Source organism: Pezoporus wallicus, unplaced genomic scaffold (genome assembly GCF_028554395.1).
Source record: "Pezoporus wallicus isolate ANWC-B61680 ecotype Strahan unplaced genomic scaffold, APGP_CSIRO_Pwel_v1 contig_8717, whole genome shotgun sequence".
NCBI classification, from domain to species: Eukaryota; Metazoa; Chordata; class Aves; order Psittaciformes; family Psittacidae; genus Pezoporus; species Pezoporus wallicus.
Genome location: NW_026640825.1, coordinates 15,976 through 37,816, shown reverse-complemented (window position 1 = coordinate 37,816; position 21,841 = coordinate 15,976). Strand labels below are relative to the sequence as shown.

General features: G+C 59.1%; 1 protein-coding gene and 1 long non-coding RNA gene across 6 annotated transcripts in view; one reads left to right on the top strand and one right to left on the bottom strand.

Moving 5' to 3' along the window:
- BIN3 (bridging integrator 3) overlaps nucleotides 1-17,675 on the top strand; it is a 33,477-nt gene extending 15,802 nt beyond the window's left edge. For 3 of the 4 annotated variants that reach the window (XM_057420842.1, XM_057420843.1, XM_057420841.1), the window contains 6 exons: nucleotides 75-136; nucleotides 3,379-3,515; nucleotides 3,831-3,871; nucleotides 11,705-11,846; nucleotides 13,592-13,726; nucleotides 17,514-17,675. In XM_057420842.1, the coding sequence (XP_057276825.1) occupies nucleotides 75-136; nucleotides 3,379-3,515; nucleotides 3,831-3,871; nucleotides 11,705-11,846; nucleotides 13,592-13,726; nucleotides 17,514-17,660 (664 nt within the window). In that variant the 3' untranslated portion in view covers nucleotides 17,661-17,675. The remainder of the gene's footprint in view (nucleotides 1-74; nucleotides 137-3,378; nucleotides 3,516-3,830; nucleotides 3,872-11,704; nucleotides 11,847-13,591; nucleotides 13,727-17,513) is intronic. The other variant, XM_057420844.1, reaches the window with a different exon arrangement.
- Nucleotides 17,676-18,693: 1,018 nt separating this feature from the next.
- On the bottom strand, nucleotides 18,694-21,457 carry LOC130605398 (uncharacterized). Of its 2 annotated transcripts, none has more exons than XR_008973681.1 (3): nucleotides 21,408-21,457; nucleotides 20,412-20,531; nucleotides 18,694-19,229 (listed from the first exon to the last, which is right to left on the bottom strand). It is a non-coding gene; the product is annotated as an uncharacterized LOC130605398 (long non-coding RNA). The 2 variants fall into 2 exon arrangements; XR_008973680.1 differs by having other exon boundaries at nucleotides 20,412-20,513.
- Between the last annotated feature and the right edge of the window lie 384 nt (nucleotides 21,458-21,841).

Below are 21,841 nucleotides of genomic sequence, written 5' to 3'. Positions count from 1 at the left end.
ATTTGTTGCACGTATGATGCACTTGGGTTTCTTTCTTTCCAAGATTCACTTTGCCTTCTTCTCCCATCTTTCAGATTGGAAGATCAGACCAAAAAGCTTCAGAAGGATATGAAGAAAAGCACAGATGCAGACTTGGGTATGTGACTGCAGGATACATAGACTGTGAACTTGGCCACAAGGAGATGAAGTGACTTTCTCAAGATCACATGAGTAATCTGTGACAAGTCTGGAAAACAAATCTAGCTCTCAGTCCCACTCAGTTTGCTTAGTTACAAGGCCATCTGCATGAGCAGCATCTCAACCAAGGGAACAGAAAGTCTGTTACGGGCTTGGTCCCTGTCTCCTGAGCTGCAGCATGCTGGGTGGCCTTGGACCAGCCACTTTGCTTCTCTTTGCCTCTGTGTCTGCAGCTGCAGGACTCGGAGTTATTGTTCCAGTTCTCAGGTTAGCCCGGCAGGAGCAGCCTCCAGCTGAGCCCCTTGTGTCTGTGCATCACCTGCTTCACTGAGGGCATTTTCTGCTGTCTGAAGCCAAAGAAAGGTGGGCTGAGGTGCTGGGGGTGTGCAGAGCATCCCGTGGGCATCGCTGTGCGTGTTTCACGTGTGAGCTGCTGCCCCAGCCGCTCTCAGTCAGGACTGACCCTGCTCTCCCCTTGCTGGCTGCCTGCTCTGGCTTGAGCCGGTGGCAGTGGGCGATGCAGGAAGCAACAAAGCAGTTATCTGTGCATGTACCACGCCGCAGCAGCCTGCCTAGGAGACTGGTGGGACCGCGCCACGTGGCACTGGCTTTAAAGGGTGATGGCAGAGAGGAGATGGAGCGATGTGGTGCGGGGAGCAGGGGATCTGCTGGGTGCTGGTTGTTGCACCAGGCAGGGCAGCGTGCAGAAACACGCTGCAAAGAGCTGCTTTAAACACAGATGGCTCTTCTCAGCGTGTGCTTTGGAGTAGTCCCTCCTTGCACCAAGCCCCCACAGCTCCAGAGCCAAGGCAGATGCACCAGCGCGAGCAGGGGTGGGCAGCACTGGCCCGGCACTCATCCTGTGGGTTAATGTGGGTAACAGGAATGGGAAGGAGCCCCAGTGAGAGGGATGGCAAATGTGGGGCTTCCCGTGATCCAGGCTCTCACCTGCGTGTGTGTGTGCTCGGGTGTTGCCAGACATCAGCACGGATCCAGGCTCTTGCCCACACTCTTACCCCCATCCCATCCCAACATCTGTGCTCCCATGGGGAGAGCGGTGGGAAAGGCACTGGGAACGACGCTGCCAGGACTCTTTTCCAGGGTGAAAAGTGCCCTTTCTGGTCATTGTCAGGGCTCCGTGGTAAGTTTTTCCTTGTGCAGGATTCCCCTCCCCTCCCTTGCAGTGGGCGTTGTTTATATGGAGCATTTCAAGTCCCAGAGGAGCTGTGGGAGGACTTTCTTTTTCCGTTCTGCTCCGTGGCAGAGTCACAAACTGAGCCGTGGCCAGATCCTGGGATCTGATTTCTCATTTAAAGGCATGGAATCAGGAGCGTAAAGGGAGGATTTGGAACGGGGGCTGGGGAGGGCCGGGTGAAGGCGAAGGAGGTGGGGGTCTGATGGAGCACTGAGGGCTGCTCTGCTCCCCTGGCAGTGCCCATTCCCAGGAGGTGGCTGTGTCAGCCCAGGCAGCATCCAGCCCCCAGGTCCGACAAGGACAGCAGTGCATCAGTGTCTTGTCCTCAGGAGGGTCTTACTCCTTCCACTGCACCCCTGTGCCGAGGGGCTGATTGGTCACTGCCTGCACCCCCTCCCTCACCTTCCCACCCTCTTTCCAAGCACAGTGGGATCGTGAGGAGCAGGAGGATGTTCTGTACTCGGAGACAAAAGCTCTTCTCTTGGAATGAGAAGCAGGGAGCCCTCCCGAGGGGCAGGCGATGCGATCCGACCCTCCCCTGCCTCCTGTCTCCTCTGGTGGCTGAGGCTCCACTTGGGTTTGAAGAGGGGGTCACCGCTTTACACTTCCAGTCCTCTCCTTGCGAAGGAAACTCATTTTCCTTGCAGCTGAAGCAGTTCTGCCGCTCTTAACCCCATCCCGTTTTGGCACAAATCCTTCCTCAGATGTGGTCACACATATGGATTATATCCCATCTGTTTAAAGGTTTTAATGCCTAAACCCTTAATGTTTGGATAATAGACGGATACGGTAGCTTTGTTATCCCATAGTTAGCATCTCGTTCTGCACTGAGTTTCCCAGCTCTGCAGCTTCTGAGCTCTCTGTATAATTGTGTGTAACCTTTCAGTCGGAATGGTTAACCCCTTGATTTATGATCTTAAGCCCCATTATTGAGAGGACTTTAACTTCCAGTATCTGAGCGAGTGCAGCCGGAGCTTTCCAAAGCTCCTCTGTGGCACGCCTCAAGCATCTGGCTTCCGAGCTGAAGCTGGAATAACTTCCAGCAAAGTGCTGATGGAAAAGAAGGTGGATTTTTAGTGCTCGTGGCTTTTTCTTCATTATTCCCATTCCTATAAATGCCTTGTGGTGAATCTTGTCTTTCCCTCCTGTACCTTCGCTGCTCTATAGCTCTTTTGGAGTGGTCCTGTCAGCAGGATTGAGTTTTCCCGTTGGAGTTGGGATAGGGAGAGATGTGTCTGATGGAAAACAAGCACAAGTGCTCGACAAGGCAGGAGCTGGGGCCTGGTAGAGTGTGACCGGGGTCTTTTGGGTTTCTTGGAGGCCACATCAGGCTCTGCAGAGACTTTGCATTTCCTCTTGGTCCATGGGGGTGGTCTCAGGGGCACAGGATGCAGTTCAGTGATCAAGATGCTCAGGCAGCTGTGTCAGTGCTGCTCATGTCCAGGCTGTTTCAAGAGTAAAAAGAGAAACCTTGTCTTCCAGTCCTGTCATCCTGGTCCTTTCCCAGCACTACCTCCACTTTAAATACATATATTTCTCTAAAGGCATTTGAAAGACTTAATGGACTGATTTTCCTCGCTGCGGAAGAGCTGTAGTGAGCCTGAGAGTGACAATAGTCTGTTGAGAAAAGATGTATTAAAAAAGCCATCTACGTGTTGCTGAGAGGAGAGGGCTTTCAGGAGCCTGCTGTCATTTTCTGGCCCCATCACAAGCCGTCCCCTGGAGCGGCTCAGGCTTGGTTCTGTACAGGCAGCTCGGGGGTTTATGTGGATGAAGTGGTGGCTCTTCCTGTCCCTTCTCTTCTCTCAACCAGCAGGGAAATCGTGCTGAATCCCGGCTCGGTGGCCCAGGTCCCCAGGTTTGGTCACCCTTTGCAGAGGCAGTGCTGACACACGGCATCCCAGGCGGGTTTGGGTTGGGAAGGACCTTAAAGCTCATCGGGTTCCAACCCCCCTTACAAAGCAGTGACCCTCTCCTCTCTTCTTGGCCTCTCCTGTTGCCCGCAGCCATGTCCAAGTCAGCTGTGAAGATCTCCTCAGACCTGCTCTCCAACCCCCTGTGTGAGCAGGAGCCCAGCTTCCTGGAGATGGTCACCGCCTTCGACACAGCGATGAAGAGGATGGACTCCTTCAACCAGGAGAAGGTGAATGTGGGTTTGGCTGCAGGAGGGGAGAGCAGGGGTGCTGCGGTGCTGTGGGTATGTCCCCCTTCTTTTTGTCATCGTCTCCAAGACGCTTCCCATGAGAGTTCCTCTTTAATCTTACTCCTCCTGGCTCTTTTTGAACTGGGAATTGCAGCTCCTCCCGAGCACATGGGAGAAGTCCTCTGGTTTTTGGTTCAAGGGCACTGTGGTTGCACTCAGAAGCCCACATCATCCTAGGGCAGGCACTGTGCGAACATGCATTGCTGTGCAGACAGGCTGCTTCAACAAGCCTGACATGTAATTTGCTTTCAACAGGTGAATCAGATCCAAAAGACAGTCATAGAGCCTTTGAAAAAGTAAGTACCAACGTTGTCCTATGAGCCACTTTGTGTGTTTGTCATCCCCGTGTTCTGCAGGGATGTGATCATCGAAGGAGGTGTTGGCAGGTTAGAAATGAGCCCTTCCTAAAGATGGAATAGTTCACGGGGCAAAGCAGCATCTCCTTGTCTTGCAGCTGGGGCATGGAGGGCTGTGGTGGGTTGGCTGAGTCCATGCTCCTGCTCTGTAGCAAGGGGAAAGACCTCTTGCATCTGAGCCTGCCAGGTGCCTTCACCTGGACTTGAGAGGACACCTGAACAAGTAATACTGAATGCATTCAAGCGTTCAAGATCTCTCCATTCCTGTGCTGGTTGCTACCAGCACTGCTGCTGCTGAAGGAGAGCCATCAACTGGGGAGCTCCGCTGGGGCCCAAAGCTTCCTTCCTATGGGGGGTTCTTAACTAAAGAAGCAGAAGCTTGTCTTGGTGAGAGCTCTTCCACGTCCATGAACAGTATCTCCGTGCAGGGGAGGGAGGGATGCTAGAGCTGGTGCAGCTGGGCAGGAGAGGTCTGGAGGGGAGCCCCATGAGCCCATCTCAGCCATCACAGGAGTGTGCCAGGGCCAGCCTGGCTCCAAGCTTGGCCATAAACCTCCCCCGGGAGCAGAGCTGGAGCGCTGACAGCATTGCCCTGGTGGCAGGTTCCGTCTGCCCCGCTGTGGTGCTGGAGCAGCGCTCAGCACCGTGCTCTGACCTGGGGCAGTTCCCTTCTGCCTGCACCATTCCCAGTGGCAGGGGCTGCACCCTGGAGCATTTAAGGAGCGCTGCAGTTGCGGTGCCAAACATCTGCTGAAATCCTCAGATTCGCTGTTGTGGTACGAGAAGAGCGAGCAAAAATAAACTCAAATGACTTTAATATGACAGTAAGTGGTGCAAATTGCTGAGTACCAATTTGAGCTCGGCTTTGACACAGCCGGGGTGGCTGGGTTGCTTGTTTGCTTGTTGTTTCTGCCCAAACCTGAAAGGAAGAGCTCATCTAGCGCTCAGTGCAAGAGGTTACGGTGTGCTGCTAGCCGGAGGATGCTTGGGTGACTCAAGCCTTGCCTCGGTCGTCTCTCCACGACCAGAAATGCTTCATTTGGGGGGGGGGGGGGGGGAGAAAGAAAGAAACCAAGAAAAGAAAGAAAAGAAAAAAGGCAGGCTTGTGCTGTGGAATTGTGTTGCTTATTATCGAGATTGTCCTCATGAAAGATACATTAACTGTTTCTTCCAGCATTCTGTTCAAATTGGAAGAAGGGCTTGTGTCTCTGAAATGTTCCTGTTGTTTTTTTCCTCCCCAACTTGTGTTAGTTGATGCAATGAAGGATAATACCTCTCCCTGCAAAGCCTGCCTTCTGCTTTAAACTCAATTCAAGGCAATAAAGCCATTTCCACGTTGCTGATGTCTTACCCTGCCTTTGTGCAGCTTTTGGCTCGTGATGCTCTAGATGGAGATGGTGGAGAAGGGGTTTGAGGCAGCAATGCAAGATCGATGCCAGCCTGGTTTGGGTTGGAAGGGACCTTAAAGCTCACCCAGTTCCAACCCCTGCCACAGTCAGGGACACCTTCCACTAGAGCAGGGCTGGGAGGTTTCACCTCATGAGGTGATGCTCATCTGCCCGCTGCTGTGTTGGTGCTTGATGAAGCATCAGGATGTGCCCCTCAGCACCCGGCCACCTCCCAGTGTCCGCAGTTCTGTCCAGCCTCCTAAACTGGGACTCACTCAGGGTATTTTCTCCCTTCCTGCCCTTTGGCAGTTGCTGTGTGCTCTTAAACAGCTTTGGTTTCATGCTTAGAGGGGCTGCACCTCCACGCCGAGGAAAACTCCCTTCCCTTCCCTTCCCTCTTTCCGCCTCCTTGCGAGTGTGCGTGGAGGAGTTGTGGAGCCAGGACCATTTCGGAGGAGCCCAAGGGCCCTTTTGAGGCTAATGAGATGCAGGAGAGAAGCGCAGAGCTTGCCCCTCCCCTGTCCTGCTGCAGATAAACCCCAGCAACACTGCTGGGATGGAAGTTCCACATTAGTGAAAGCTGCCTTGAGGAGCTGCTCTTATTCCCACTGAGGTATCGCTTCCCCTCGCCCAGGCTGGCCTCTCCCAAACTGGCTTTGACCTAGAAAAGAGGCTTTTGCTCCAGCAGCTGCACTTTATTACATCTTCACTGGTGGTCTCTTGTAGTTTTATGAGTCAAAGAAACAGATAAGTTTAATGCAGGCAATTATCATCAGTGTAATCAGAGGCACATGTGCCTTTGGATCTCCATTCAGCTGTCCAGGGCTGGTAGGATGCAGACAAACCCAGGCTTGTTTGCTGGGGCATGTAAAGGAAAGCAGCAGTGGAGGGTGGAGGCGTGCATTGTTCCAGGCCTTTTCCTTGTGGGCACCCCGGATTCTTCGGCTCTGAGCCCCAGGAAGCCTTTGTCTGGGAATCACTTGTGTCAGTGCAGGGCAGGAGCAGGGCCCGGGTGAGCCCTTGCCCATAGCAGTGAGGGTTGGGCAAGGAGCTGGGGGGGCCAGGAGGGGTCGATGCTTGCTTGATGGGGAGATGCTTGCTTGAATTCACTCCAGATCAGGGCATTTGGGGCAAAAGAGGGAGAAAAGCAGATGGGTTTTATGTGACTCTTCCCATTCTTTACTGGGGCTTGGGTGAGCAATGAGGTGTTTTGGATGGGTCAGGGACTAGGGGTAGGCTGCGTACTGTCATGGAATCATGGAATGATGAAATGGTTTGGGTCAGAAGGGACCCTAAAGCTCATTCAGTACCAACCCCCTGCCACAGCCAGGGACACCTTGCACTAGAGCAGCTTGCTCCAAGCCTCCTCCATCCTAGCCTTGAACAGGTTAAAGCCATTCCCTTGTCCTGTCCCCATACCCCTTATATCCCAAAGCCCCTCTCCAGGTTTCCTGCAGCCCCTTCAGGCACTGGAGCTGCTCTCAGGCCTCCCCTTCAGGAGCCTTCTCTTCTCCAGGCTGACCCAGCCCAGCTCTCTGAGCCTGGCTGCAGAGCAGAGCTGCTCCAGCCCTCGCAGCAGCTCCATGGCCTCCTCTGGCCTCGCTCCATCAGCTCCAGGTCCCTCTGGTGCTGTTGCCCCAGAGCTGAAGGCAGGGCTACAGCCTTGGTGCTACCCGTGCTGTGTCAGTGCCTAAGGAAGGAAGCAGTTTAACAAACTGGAGCTGTCTGAACCTTCCCGAGTGTTGGGATGTCATGGTGGGGATGTCGTGATTGGGATGTCGTGGTCGGGATGTCTTGGTCGGGATGTCGTGGTCGGGATGTCGTGATTGGGATGTCGTGGTCGGGATGTCGTGATTGGGATGTCGTGGTCGGGCTGTTGTGGTCAGGATGTCGTGATTGGGATGTCATGGTCGGGATGTCTTGGTCGGGATGTCGTGATTGGGATGTCATGGTCGGGATGTTGTGATTGGGATGTCATGGTCGGGATGTCGTGATTGGGATGTCATGGTCGGGATGCTGTGATCAGGGTGGTGTGGTCGGGATGTTGTGGTTGCCCATCGCCTCGGCTCGGAGCATGGTCCTGCTCCTGCAGCTGAAGCTCCAGGGCTGCTGCAGGACAAGGAGAGGCTTTGGCCAGGGTGGCAGTGGGTGCTGCTGCCTGGGTGCCGTGCCTTGGGGCTGGTGTTAATCCCAGAGGTCCAATCCTGGAGCTGTTCCCATAGACCAGTGTCTACATTCCACTGGAGCCGTGTGTCAGGGACAGCAGCCGGTGCTTGGCGTGGGGTGGGATGAGCTTCGAGGTCCCTCCCAACCCATTCCGTGATGCTACGATCCATGGGGCGGGGAAGGGGGGGCAGCATCTTCCTCCCATACCCCTGCTGTTACCGTGCTCCCTCCCTGGCATCCCATTGCCGGCCCGGAGCAGCCGCAGGGGAGCCGGGGCCCGGAAGCAGGAAAAGCTGCTTTCATGTCCTTAAGAAGCCCCTAATGAGGATTTGGTGCTCAAAGCTCCCCACATGGCCGCTGCCCCCTCCCGCCACCGCCTAATCCCAGCTCGCTGCTGTGTCCCGGCCCCTTCGCTCCTGTTCCTCTCCTCCCCAGGAAGGGCTGGTTTCAATTTCCCCCTTCCTGGTGGGTGGACGGGCCCGGGACGGACGTGTGGGCACGGCTGAGGAATGGCAGGAATCCCCCAGCATAGCCCAGATGCTCCGGCCTCGGCCGAGCCGCCCTTGTGCCTCTCCAGGCTTCCTCCTCGTCCCGTTCGCCGTCGCTTTCGTTTGCACCTCATGCTCCCCGGCTCTGTGATTCCTGTTTATCCTTGTCCAAGGCCAGCCATAGATCCTGTCCGCTTCCTTTTGCTTTCATTATCCCAGCCATTATCTGTAAGGAGGAGCGCACTCGTAGACCAGCTTAGTCCAGCTCATGGGGCTGCCAATGGGAGTGCTTGAGACAGTGGGAATGGGGAAATAAAGGGTTTACCCTTACTTTTAGGGCTGGAGCAGCTCTGCTCTGGAGCCAGGCTGAGGGAGCTGGGCTGGTTCTGGTGCCCAGAGGAGCAGTGGCTGCCCCATCCCTGGCAGTGTTCAAGGCCACGTCTGCTCCAGTGGAAGGTGCCCCTGCCCGTGGCAGAGCTGGATGAGCTTTAAGCTCCCTCCCAGCACAACCCATCCCATGACTCCATGCTTTTCCCTTGTGCCAAAGCCCTCGCAGCTCCCTTGCGTTGCCGACACCACAGTGGGGCCTGGAGGCAGCCGTGGGGCGAGCATCAGGGATGGAGAGGAGGCAGTGGGTGCTGGGGGGTGACCGGATGACTCTGGGTGAGTTTTCCAAGGCTGAGCTCCCATCCCGGGACACCCCCCGGCAGCAGGGAGGCTGTGCTCTGTGCTCCGTGCTCTGTGCTCCATGCTCCATGCTCTGTGCTCCATGCTCTGTGCTCCGTGCTCCATGCTCTGTGCTCCGTGCTCCATGCTCTGTGCTCCATGCTCTGTGCTCCGTGCTCCATGCTCTGTGCTCCGTGCTCCATGCTCTGTGCTCCATGCTCTGTGCTCTGTGCTCCATGCTCTGTGCTCCGTGCTCCATGCTCTGTGCTCCGTGCTCCCCTGATCCCCATATCCCTCCCCTCACCTGCTCCTCTTAAGCCGCCTGTGCTGTAATCCCCTTCCCTAAAAAGTGACAGGGAACGATGGCAGCTTATTGAGCAAGCAGCTTTCCTGGCGGGGCAGGGGGCTCTAACGCCCTGCGCTGCTGCCTTGCCTTCCCTGCTCTCTGCTCTCAGCACTGAGCCCACCACGGTGCCTTTAGGTCAGCTTCAGTTTGCTTTGCTTTGCAGTGACGAAGCCTGGAGGAGCAGAGCGGGGGTGCTGGGGTTTTGGGTGCTTCCAGCCTCGCATTCCCTATAAAAGCAGGGGCTGGGGGGGGGGGGGGTGTATGGAGAGGATGGAGCTGGGTTCATCACTGAATGCAGGGGGGTTCTTGGAGTGATTTGCAACAGGAGGCGTTGTCCCTGCTCCATGTGCAGAGGGAATGGATGGGTGAAACGAGGAGGGGTTTGCTCATGAGGCTTCCCCTGCTCCTTCGCCAGTGCTAGAGCCTGGGTTTTGCTGCTCAGACATCGCTTCCAGCGGGGCTGATGCTGTCTGATGATGCTCATAGCGCACTGATGGTCCTTGTCCCTTCTCCGCTGGCACCAAGGCTTTCAGGAGGGTTTGCTGCGCTCAGCCAGGGGCTCTGGAAAACCTTTGGGATCCTCACAAGCGGGGTTTGGAGGGCGAGGGATGTGCCCGTGGATGCAGCAGCTCCTGGAGGCTCTGTGGAGCCTTTGGGGCAGGCGTTGCACGAGGAGCATTCGTAAATAACATGCATGAGATGCTTGTGGAGACGCTGGGGCTGCCGTGTGAAATGCAGCTCTTTATTAAGCCATCAGAATAGCTTGGCAGTGGCAGGAGCCAGGCCCTCGCTGTCGCCCTCCACGCGTGTTTGCCACCCCTGGCATTGCCTCGAGCTCCTATTTCTGGACACACAGGGCAAAAAACAAGGGCAGGATTCAGCAGGGGCCGGGAACGCTGCTCCCTGAGCTCCAGGGCAGTTTCAGAGGTGCTGGGGAACTCACAGGGAGGGATTCCGGCCTCAGTCCGGACCAGCGCAGGAAGGAGCATCCTTCCCTGCGTGAGCTGAGCTCATCCGGGGTGCAGATCAAACCGGGGGGCTCGGGGGAGAGCGCGGGCACCATCGGTGGTGCTGAGGAGCTGGGCTGGTCCCGCTGCTGCTGAAGGACCGGGACACCCGCAGCTGCCGTGTGGGGTTGTAATGGAGTCACGGAATGGTTTGGGATGAAGGGAGCTTAAAGCTCACCCAGTTCCAATGGCAGGGACCCCTTCCACTGGAGCAGGGTGCTCCAAGCTCCTGTGTCCAACGTGGCCTTGAACACTGCCAGGGATGGGGCAGCCACAGCTCCTCTGGGCACCCTGTGCCAGCGCCTCAGCACCTACAGAGGAGACCCCTTCCCTTCCCCACAGAGCCCTCGCTGCCCATCCCAGCGTATTTTTGGCCCTTACGTAGAGGCAGGAGGTATTTGACAGCAGCCCCAGGAGCTGGTGAGTCCATGGGAGCCCAGCACAGCCCAGACGTGCATTGGGACATAATGGGAGCTCTGTGTGGATACCATAAAAAGCAATGTCAGGGCAGCAGCGTCTGCTCGCGGGCAGCTGGGCGCGGGGTGACGCTGGGCCAGCACCCTGATGACTTTTCCAGGTTGCTCCTCATGCAACAGCCTCTTGTTGAGAGGGGGAATAGCATCCGGAGAGCGTTGCTTGCCTGGGCAGGGAGCAGCCTGGGTGGCTTTGGGCAGCAGGGTTGCAGGGATGCGTCCCTGCTTCTCTCAGGGAGGGATGCTCGGATGCCGGTGCTTGCACCCGGGCACAAATGCATGGACACAACCATCCCCCCTTCTCCTTCACTCCTCCCATTTGTCCTTTGCATTCCCCACAGCCAGTTCCTGGCCTTGACCCCCCCAAATGACCCCGTGATGAGTGGAGGTTAAATGAATGCATCCAGAGGTTGTGCGATCCATTCCGTGCGAACCCAGAGCCCAGCACCACTAGGATCTCATTTACTGAGGTCTGGGAGTCGGGAACGGCGCTCCAGGTCGTGGCTTTCCCTCTTGTGCCCCATTCAGGAGCACCAACATCATCCCCCGACCCAAGGTGCTCTTTATTCTGCGCTTCACATTGACTTCTCCTGCAGTTTGGGTTCAACAACTCTGCCCCTTCATTCCTTTTCTGGACATGGGATCGGGGGAATTCCTCATGGACTCGGCTCGGTCCCTATGGAGGGAATGGTGTTTGTTTCCTCTCTGCGGAGTTAAGTCAGTGCCCCCCTCCCAGCTAGGGCAGCTCCCCATGCTCTTCAATACAGGAGCTGCAGGAGAGGGGGGGAAACTGTGGAAAAGAGGGAATTGATGGTAAATGTGTAAGGTAGAGGCACGAGGAGTGAGCTGCAGGTTGGGACCGTCAGAGTGCTTTTGTCAGGCTTTGCACACTTGGCTTCATTGCTACGACTGTTAATATTATTACTTTGTTATTAATATTATTAATAATTAATGATAATAATATTATTAAGCACACCCTTGGCCAGGGATTGCCCTTTGGAAAAGCAATCCCAAGCTCCCCTCTCAACCCCTGGCCCCTGGCAAGGTTTCACAGCCGAGTTACCCTTTCTCCCAGCCTCTTGGGAGCGCGCAGTGAAAGCCTCTGTGCTCGGCACAAGCTCTCTTTAAACCTGTTGCTGGTTTGGGTCTCAATCCTGCGTTCTTTGGGGCTTCCCCCCGGGCCCTTGCTGCATCCAACCGGGATATCCCTCCTCAGAGCCCTTCCCGTGCCTTTTCCAGGTTCAGCAGCGTGTTCCCCAGCCTGAACATGGCTGTGAAGCGCCGGGAGCAGACGCTGCAGGACTACAAGCGCCTCCAGTCCAAGGTGGAGAAGTACGAGGAGAAGGAGAGGACCGGCCCCGTCCTGGCCAAGCTGCACCAGGTACCGGGACGCTCCCGGAACCACAACACAGGCAGGGATACTGGGAAAGCCAGGGAATAGCTCTCGGTGCTTGACATCCATGCCATGCCTGCAGGAAGCAAAACGGTCTGGAAGGATGTCTTTTATGGGTGCAAAAATCCCTCTAATAGGGAGCTTGATAAGAGAAACGTGGATTCCAGCACTTCAGGAAGGGCAAAAGCCCGTTTTCCAGACTAAAATGGAATCATGGGAGGCGGGAGGGATGCTTGAAGGAGGTCAATGCACGGGGCAGGGGGGGTCCCCCTGACCTCCATGTGTGAACGAGCAGCTGGGTGGGAAAAGGGGGAAGATCAGAGTTTCCAGCTTTCTGCTTGCCACCTGCTCCAGGGAATTCGCCTTGGCAAACCGCAGGGATTGGTTCCGGGGAGGCTTGGCCGCCTTCCTTTCTCTCCCACATCCTACTGAAATCCTGATGTATTTCTCCTCTCCGTCAAAGCTTCACCCCATTCAATCTTGTTCCCCAAATCCGCCGCTCCCACAGGATGTTCCCTGACTCCTCAGCAGCAAAGAACGTGGCTTTTCTGATGGATTTCCCCCCAGAAACGGAGTTTTGTGTTAAAGAATAGCCCCTAACAAAAGAAACCTCTGCTTTCACAGTAAGCAGCTTACTCCCCTTAGCCTGGCTCGCTAAAGCTGGCGCTGGAAACCAGGGATGCTTTTGTCCTGCTGATGAAGCAGCTTTGGGTTATTCCCTTCACAAACTTGTGGGAGTTGTAATTCCCCTCCCCCCAAAACCAGATCTTGTCCAACCACTGCATGGGCTTCGATGCCTGCAGGAGCCTTCAGCAATCCTGACCCTGGGGTCAGATCTGATGGGAAATGGGATCATCTCATCCAGGTATCTGCATTGCGCTGCGCATCTGCATCTCCGCTTTGCTGCCAGTCTCCTGCGGCCCAGCTGGGCTTCGTGGTGCATTTCCCTCCCAGACCTGCTCACACCTGATGTGCTTGCAGGCTTGGCCAAGCCTGGAGCTCTGTCCCTGCCACCTCCATTGGGCTGTCCCACGGAGCAGGCGCGGTTCCATGGCTCTCCCGCGTCCCCCTCCCGCTGGAATGGCACCGGGATTAAGTGGCAGGCTTGAAACCGCTCTGATATTTCACAGCCCACCCCCTCCTGCCCTTTTCCACACCAGCTCCCAGACATTTCCCTTTCTCCCCACGCTTCTGTTTAAAGAAGGCAGCGCGGAGCTGAAGGTCACGGGCAGGGAAAATGAGGGAGGGGGCAGGATGCTCTGGTGATGCTCCTGGGAATGGCAGGGTGAGGGCACACGGACGTGGCTGGGAATGTTCTGCAGCCTGGTGGAGCTTGGGGCTGGGTTTTGTCCATGACCGGGCTGGCTCCTGATCCCTGCAGAAGCCTCTTTAGGTGTGCCCTGGTTTCCAGGCCTAGAGCTTGGTCCCACCAGGCTCCGTAAGCCTCCATTTGGGTCCCATTGATCTCTGTTGCTGGTCCTTTGGTCCCACCGAGGTGGTGGTTGCGTGGATCCCACCAGTCTGGTGCTGGTTATTTGGTCCCACCAAGGTCGTGGTTGCGTGGATCCCATCAATCTCTGTTGCTGGTCAGTTGGTCCCACCAGGCTCCCTTAGCTGGTTGCTGGTTGTCCCAGGGTCAGAGCAGAGTGCTCTGCTGACGTGGGGTGGCCTTGCTGCAGGTCCCCCCAAAGGAGAGCTGCTTTCCCTGACTCCCCATCCCCTCTCCTGTGCAGGCCCGTGAGGAGCTGAGGCCGGTCAGGGAGGATTTTGAAGCCAAGAACAAGCAGCTCCTGGAGGAGATGCCCAAGTTCTACAGCAGCCGCATCGACTACTTCAAACCCAGCTTCGAGGCGCTGGTCCGGGCGCAGGTGAGACCCTGTCCTGCCCTGGGTGGCCCTGGTGGCACCCGTCCCCCCTGGGGTACCCGCAGTGCTGGCTGCCATTGCAGCAGCTCCGGGGGAGTTTGGGCTGGTTTAGATGGACCTGCCTCTTGCCAGGGACACGACGTCCCTGCCCCATGGGATTGCCTCTCAGGACGTTATCTTCTGGCATCCGATGGCTTTATTCAGCTGGGTTTGTCGTCTCGTTGAGATCCTGAGCTCAGGGTTGGAACTTGCTTGAGATGCTGAGGGCCCATCTTCGCGGTCTCTTTTGTCTCTGCCCATGGGTTGGACCTGGATGATCTTCAGGCCCTTTCCAACCTGACTTCTGTGATTCTGGGTAACCAGAGCTGCTGTGTGCTGGCGAATGGAGGAGGCTGCTGTGTAAGCTCCGTGCGGTGGCTTTGCAGGAAGGGGTGGCCTAAATTAACCACAGCTGGCTTTCATTTCCACCCTCCAGCTTTCTGCCCTGCCCTGTTGCTGCCCCTCCACCTTCCTCTTCCTCCTCCTCTCACCCTTTTCCTTAGGCTGGAGAAGAGCGTGGCTGGGATTTAATCCCGCTTCGAAGGTCTGGCACCATGGAATCAGGGTTATCACGGGATGGTTTGTGCTGGAAGGGACCCGAAAGCTCCTCCAGCTCCAGCCCCAGCCCCGGGCAGGGGAACCTTCCACTGGAGCAGGTGCAGGGAGCACGAGTTCCTCCTCAGCCCGCACTGGGGGCTCTCTGAGCCTGATTCACCTTCCAGATGGTGCCTGGGGATGCTGCTCCCACTGCTCCCTGCCCCTGCTCCAGCAGCCCAGGGAACCAGACTCCCTGGAGCCACCACAAAGTCCCTCTGGCTCTTGCCCCCAGCCCTGCAAGCCCTCGCAGCCGCTTGCTGTGGGTGGCTTGTTTGGATGAGCCCTTGAATCCCGACTGCCGCCCGCCCCGTCCGGGTGCTGTGATCCCCTGGCAGCTCCCTTTGCCCCTGTCCTTGGCCGGGATGTCCCCTGTGCTCTGCTTGTGCTGGCTCCTGCCGGGGGGGGGCTCGGGGGAGCAGGGAGCTGTCTGAAAGGCTCCCTGTTCGTACCCTCCTCCTTATTCAGGTGAGGGGATCGGTCAGGAAATCCCATTAGCACCCGACAGGCAGCGCTGTGACAAGGCTGCTGCCTCTCCTGTGGGCCAGACTAAAGCTGGTCCCAGATGGATGCTGCAGCGTCACATCCCGCCCTCCCCGCCACATCCCTCTTCCCCAGCACTGGCTGCACTCTTCCACCCCCGGGCAGGGATGCACCAGCACAGCGGCATTCCCAGTGCTGGGAGGAGAGCTCAGCACTTCCCTAAGGAGCTCTTTGTGCCTAGGCTGGGGTCTGGCCGTGTCCTGCTCCAGCTGAGGAGCCTGGGCACTGCACGGTGTTCCCTTATTGCAGGCGGCTGCAGTAAATAGGAAAAGGGAAGCGACTTGCCCAAGGTACCGGGAGCAGCACCGGGAGCATCCGCAGGGGTGAGGAGGTGATGGGAGGTGACTGGTCCAGCCCAAGGCCAGGCTGGACACAGGGGATGGAGCACCCTGCTCCAGTGGAAGGTGCCCCTGCAATGGGGGCAGCTTTGAGCTGCCTTCATCCCAGCCCGTTCCATGGCTCCGCACTCCGGAGCAGCAGTTTGATGGCTGTGACCCAAGGAGCCCCCGGGCCCGGCGCCGCGGGCGGCCGGGTTCCCATGGCGCAGCGTGGCCGGTGCCGGCTGCCTCCGGGCTCGCAGGGGCTGTAGCATCCATCCAACACCGAATGCTTGTGTCCACCCACGGGCCCGGGCCAGCGGAGGCAAAGAATTCCCTGGCTGAGGGCTTTGAAGTGGCCACATAAAGATGAAAGGGGGAGAGCTGGAGCCTGGTGTGGTGTGAGCGCTGGAACGCTGCTTCCAGCTGGCAAACGATACCCGCCTGGATGCAGTGGAATGGGGGGAGAAGCTGGGGTTTGGGGCAGGCTGGGGTGAGCCTCAGCGGGTGCTGGCAGCAGCCCCGGGCTTTGTTTGGTGCAGGGCTGCTATAAACACAAGCGCTGCCCGGCTGCGGCCGGCGTGGTCCATAGAGAATCAGGAGAACACCGTGTCCTGCAGCGGGATTAGTTCAGGACAGGTGGATCGGGGCTGCTGGCTCCATCTCAAAGGCGAGTTGGAGACAGGATTTGATGGGACGGGGACGGAGCATATGGTATCCACGGCTGGAAAAGTACTGAGCGGCGCGCAGCAGGACCCCGCTGCTGCGGCACCAGTGCCCATCAGTTTGGGGTGCGTCCCCCCAGCCATAGAGGCAGCGATGGGAGAAAGCCTCAGGGGATCAGTCCCTGTGGAATGTCGCTGGTGAAGCACAGGAGACCCAATGGCGATGCACCATGAGTGCTGCTGTTAGGCACTGGGGTCTGCTGGGGGAGAAGAGCATCCCCAAGGAGCCTGCAGCACCCTGGGGACCCTGTGTCTCCCACTGGCATGTGGGTGGTGGGGAGGGCAGCACCCAAAACGTGTGCTCAGCTTTGGATACGGGGCGGGCTTGGGGGCAATCCCTGGGGAAGGGGCTCCCGCTGCCACCCCGGGAGCTTCATCTCAGTGCACCTGGAATTCGGTGCCAGAATTGGCAGCACCGGGTGGCCATGTATGACTGAAGGGAGCCCAGCTGAGACCAGGATGGGGCTGAGGGACAGGAGGGCTGCTCCAGAGCTCTGGCACCCAGCTCGGCAGCCCTCCCGCCGGGATCTGTGCCCCCCATGGCGTTGGGAAGGGGTTTTATGGTGGTGATGGGAGTTACCAGGACACTCAGCATCTCCTGCTCGCGTGGGGCTGAGGGTGCTTTGGGGTGACCTGGCTGCAGGGGGGCGGCTGCAGTGGGGCGGGGGGGGCTCTTTCCCACGCCTGCCTGCTCAGGGCTCGTTAGTCACTGTGTAAATGAGCACTGAATCACCCAGCACCCACGGCGTGGGGAGACCCGGCCCTGCAGCAGCCCCTGCTGCGCTGCGGTGCGGATGGACCCAGGGGAAAGGGGGGGGGGTGCAGGAGCTTGGGGTCCCCAGCATCGCCCCTCAGCCCTGCCCAAAACAAGCATCGTTTTGAGCAAGATGAGGGGAGTTGGTCTCCATGGAGACCGCATCTCCAAACTGGGGATGCTGGGGCTGATCCCGGGTGCCCCCCGAGCCTTGGTTGTGAGATGGGGGCCACGCTGGCTCATGCTGGGGAGCACTCCCCTATCCCTCCCTGCCAGTGCTGGGCCAGGCCTCCCCATCACCCTCCTCCTGTGGGGCACAGCACCACGGCTCTGCATTGGCACCCGCCAGCAGCCCGGTGCCATCTGCCTGCGCTGACCCCCTGGCTCCGGCTCCAGCGTTAATTGGTGCTGTTAATTAGCACATGATTAAACCCCCTCCCCCTGCCGCGTGCAGGGGACGGCGCTGCCAGGCCTGATGCTCCGGTGCCCCTGTGCCAGGAGCGGGGACCTGTTGCGGGGCTGCTCCCATCCCGAGGCACCGGTGATGGGCGATGGGGACCCCGGCTTTGGCAGGGGCTGGGGGCAGCCCGGTGCACGCAGCTCCAGATGGGAACGGGCAGGGAAGGGCAGCGCGTTCCTAAACCACACTGAGCTGTGATAATGGGAGGGGGAAGTTTCACACATGGCAGGGAGCTATTTTAGCACCAGCAGCGCCCGAGCGAGGGGCTGGCTCCGTCCACGCTGCACCTCTCGGAGGAGGAGCCCCCCCCAGCCCCGGCCCTGCTCCCCCCCACACCTCTCCCCTTTCCCCCCTCCAGGTTGTCTATTACACCGAGATGCACAAGATCTTTGGGGAGCTGACGGCGCAGATCGACCGGGGCGGCCTCAGCGACGAGCAGCGCGAGCGCGACAACGATGCCAAGCTCAGCGAGCTCAGGGCTCTCTCCATCGTGGCCGACGACTGAGCGGGGGCGAGGCCTCCCCCCTGCTCCCCACAGGGATGGACTCGGGGGGGGTTAACCCCTTTATCCCCCCCCATGGCACCTGGGGAAGGGGGGGGGCACAGCGGGGCTGCCCCTGCCCTCCCCACCCCGCTGGTAGCATCCAGCCCTGCGGGGATTTGTGCCTCCTGTGGGGGTTCAGCGGGGAGCTGGGGGCTGCCGGCCTTGCCCAGGCACCCACCCGCTGCTGCCCCAGCACTGGGCCCTGTTGGCCTGGGCAGGAGCCGGCCCAGCCCCTTCCAGGTCAGGCAGGAGGATGGGGGCTCTCCTGCCCCCAGTTTGTGCCTTAGGGGAGGGGAAAGCTTTTAACCCCCACACTTTGAGGCACGGGGAGGGAGGGACGAAACCTCCACGGCTCCCTGCCAACCACCAGGTGATGCCGCACTCCAGAGGCTCTGGTTTAAGCAGGAATGGGACAAAGCGGCCCTGCCCCGTAGCTATGGGGTGCAGGGGGTGCCCGCTGAGGGGTACCCCAGGAGCCAGGGGTGCAGAAGGGAAACGCAGCCCGGGCAGGCGCAGACCCAGGGAGGAGCACGGGGAGGGGGTCCCGGAGCCGCCCCTCGTTGCCGGGGGGCACAGGGGGTCTCCAATAAAGGTCTTGGCAGCGCAGCGGAGCGTGGTTGGGAGCCGGAGCCAGCGCCGCGCCGCTGCTGCCCTCTGCAGCCCCCCAACAGCCACTGCCGGGGGTCCCATGGGCTCCAGCGCTGGGGGTGCGGGGGGAGACGGGGAGGGAGGAGGCAGCGAGCAGCCCCTGGGGAGCAGGGAAGAACCCGAGGAACAGAGACTTACATCAAATACAGGGGAGTGGAGCCCCAGCCGGCACAGGGAGGACTGTTACGGAGATGATGATGCTCTATGGGCACAGCCACATCCAGAGCCTCCCCTTGAGCACCTGCGTGTACCCCTCCATCCTAACCCGGCCAGGCTGCCCCCAAGTGGAGCATCCCACTGGGAGGACTGGGTGCCCAGTGCCTGCCTCCAATACACACCAAATTCCCTGCTTCAGAGGTTTCTATTCAATGCAAACCAGCCAGAGCAAACCCTGCACATCCCTAGGGATGCCCGGCCTGGGATCCCATCTCCCCAGGAAGGTTGGGATGAAACAGGCTTGTGGGGATCATGCTGCCATCCGCGTCCCTGCTGTGCGACATCTCCTGGTGGAGACCTTGTGGGTGCTGCTCCATTGGTCTAGAAGAGAGGAGAGGGGGTGACGGCAGCTCGTGGTACCCCACGTCCCGGCACATCTCATCCCGCCTTACCCCGTGCCTTGGTCTCCATGATGAGTTGGGTGCTCCTTGGTGTCTTGCCCAGGCTCAGCACCGCGGTGCTGGGGGAGATGCAGAGCAGGACAGGAGGCAGCAGCATCCCTGGAAGCAGAACTCCTCACCCGCTGCACCATCTGACGGCACCTGCTGCACCGTGCCCATCATCCCTGCACCTACCCGGGAGCTCCTCTTTCCTTCGGTCCCCATGGACACAGGGCTCAGAGAGCATCCAGAGCATCCCAGGGCTTGGGTCCGGAGCCTCGGGCTGCTGCAACACAGACGTGGGTGAGGGACGGAGGAGTCCAAGTGCCCCAAAGCAGCGGCACCGAATGCTCCCAGGACAAGTGCGATTGCGCCAGGGACGCCAGGCTCCCCCTTGGCTCTGTCACCATCACCACCACCAGTACCTGAGACTGGCAAAGCAGACCCTGGGGCATGGCAGGAACAGTGCTCAGGGTGCCCCAGGAATCCCGGCAGGAAGCAGGGAGCTGAACCCCCATAAAGCCTCCCTGCTGCCAGGATTGGATGGGGGGGAATCAGAGCCCATCGGGGCATGGAAAGCCTGGTGAGTGCCCAGGCCACTTGCAGGGACACAGCGAGAGCATCCCGGGGCCGCATTCTGCATCCCATGCGATCGCTGCTGGGATGGAGCCAAGAGCTCCCTTCCCCTCGGCTGTTCCTTCCCAACCACATCACATGCTGGGCCAGGTCTAAGCCAAATAAACCCGGTTGCCACGGTTACCCGGAGCAGGGATGCTTTATTTAACTGCCACGCAGGAGCCGAGCCCGTGCGAGGACCACGCTGTGCCACGGGGTGCTCTGCAGACCCCTGCGGAGCATCTGCTGGGTTAAACCCACCTGAGCCCTCTGGCGTCCCCCCTGCGTCCTCCCCAGCACCCTGCCTCCTCCATCTCCTGCAGCACCCATCTGTCCCCTGCAGCCACGGAGCCCCGCTCCTCTGTGCCATCAGCTCCTCCTGCTGTCCTTCCAGCTCCAGAGAGGGATTGCGCCGATGGAAGCTCGACCCCAGCGCTGCGAACTCTGCTCCCATCTGGATACCACGGGAATGGCCACTGCAGCAGGACCAGGTCAGCACCGGGATGAGGCCGATGAGCACAGCATCCCCTTTCCGCCCCGGCAGGGACTGAGCAGACACAGGCAGCGAACTCAGTCACATTGCAGCATCCTGACCATGCCTTCCTTCCCAAAGCCCACATTCCCTCCGGGAACGAGGCCCCCGGCCAGGTTTTGCAGATGCCATCCCACAGCCAGTCCAGCACTGAATACAACTGACAGCTTGCACCAAAACCTATGCTCTTTCCCCCAAAACGGGGTGAATGAACTCTTGCCAGGAGCAGCACACGCCTGGATCCACACCTCAGTTGTCCTTGTTGGGTGCTTGGGAGCTTTCCCCTGCTCCCCCATGCCAAGACCCCATCTTCCTCCTCACCTTGATCCCAAAAGCAGAATCGGCATCATCCAGACCATCCTCAGCATCCTCCTATGGGGTCAGGCATCCCATGGGGCAGGCGGGTGCTGCTGGAGCATCTCCCTGGCATCGCAGAGGGGGCTGGAGGCAGAGAGCAGCGCTGAGGGCATCTGAGCTGGTTCTGAGCCGCTCACCCCAAAGCGGTGCCCATGGCCGTGGTGCTGGGGCCTCCCTGACCACAAACACCCACCCCCAGCAATCACTGCATGGCCAGAGCACCACTAGGAAAGGGCCTCGTGTCCCGAGGTCTGGCCCAGGTGAGTTTCAGTGCTCCAAAAGCACAGGGGACAGGGCAGGGGCACCCATCCCCGTCCTGAGCATCTCCCCGAATCCCTCCTGCTCCTCACCCCGGGCTGTTCAGCCTGGAGAGGAGAAGGCTGTGTGGAGACCTCAGAGCAGCCTTCCAGGCTCTGAAGGGGGGCTATAGGGATGCTGGGGAGGGACTCTTCATTAGGGACTGTAGTGACAGGACAAGGGGTAACGGGTTCAAACTTAAACAGGGGAAGTTTAGATTGGATATAAGGAGGAAATTCTTTCCTGTTAGGGTGGTGAGGCACTGGAATGGGTTGCCCAGGGAGGTTGTGAATGCTCCATCCCTGGCGGTGTTCAAGGCCAGGTTGGACGAAGCCTTGGGTGCCATGGTTTAGTGTGAGGCGTCCCTGCCCATGGCAGGGGGTTGGAACTGGATGATCTTAAGGTCCTTTCCAACCCAAACTATTCCATGATTCTATGGTCTCCCCAGGGGAGGATGAGGGAAGGGTCATGGAATCAACATGGAGCTGCTTCTGCCCAAGATCCTGTCCCAGTCTCCCCTCTGGCAGGTTAAATATGCATCCTCTTTTCACTGCTGGGAAGGGGGAAACAGGGATCCAGGAACCCAAACCCCTCCAGCATCCCCCCATCCTGCTCCCAGAGACCCCCCTCACCCTGCAGTGCTGGGGAAGGATGAGCACTCACCGTTCCCGGGAAGAGCGGTGGGATGCAGGATGCTCCGAGGATGCCCTGGGGGCTGAGCGCAGCTTCCAGCGGCATCTTGCGGTAACCGGCCCCGCACGGCGCAGCCCCGACGGCACGAAGAGGGGCTCCACCAGCACCAAACCTCAGCGGCGGAGCAGCGCCCCCCGCACCTCAAGTGCGAGAAGCCCTCCCCGTCCCGTCCCCCCCAGCAGCGCCGGTAACAGCGGAGCCCCTCGGGACCCCGTTCTCCACCCTCCGGCGGCGCTCGGTGGGGAGGGACAAGCTTCAGCCCCCCCCCCAAGGCAGCGGGACCCCCCCGGAGCCGTCCTGCCCCATGGAGCGGGTCCGGAAGGGGAGGACCCGGGGAGGGGGGGGTTCGGCGCCGCTGGCACCGGGTGATGGGAGTGGGGCCGGGAGGACAAAAGGAGCGGAAA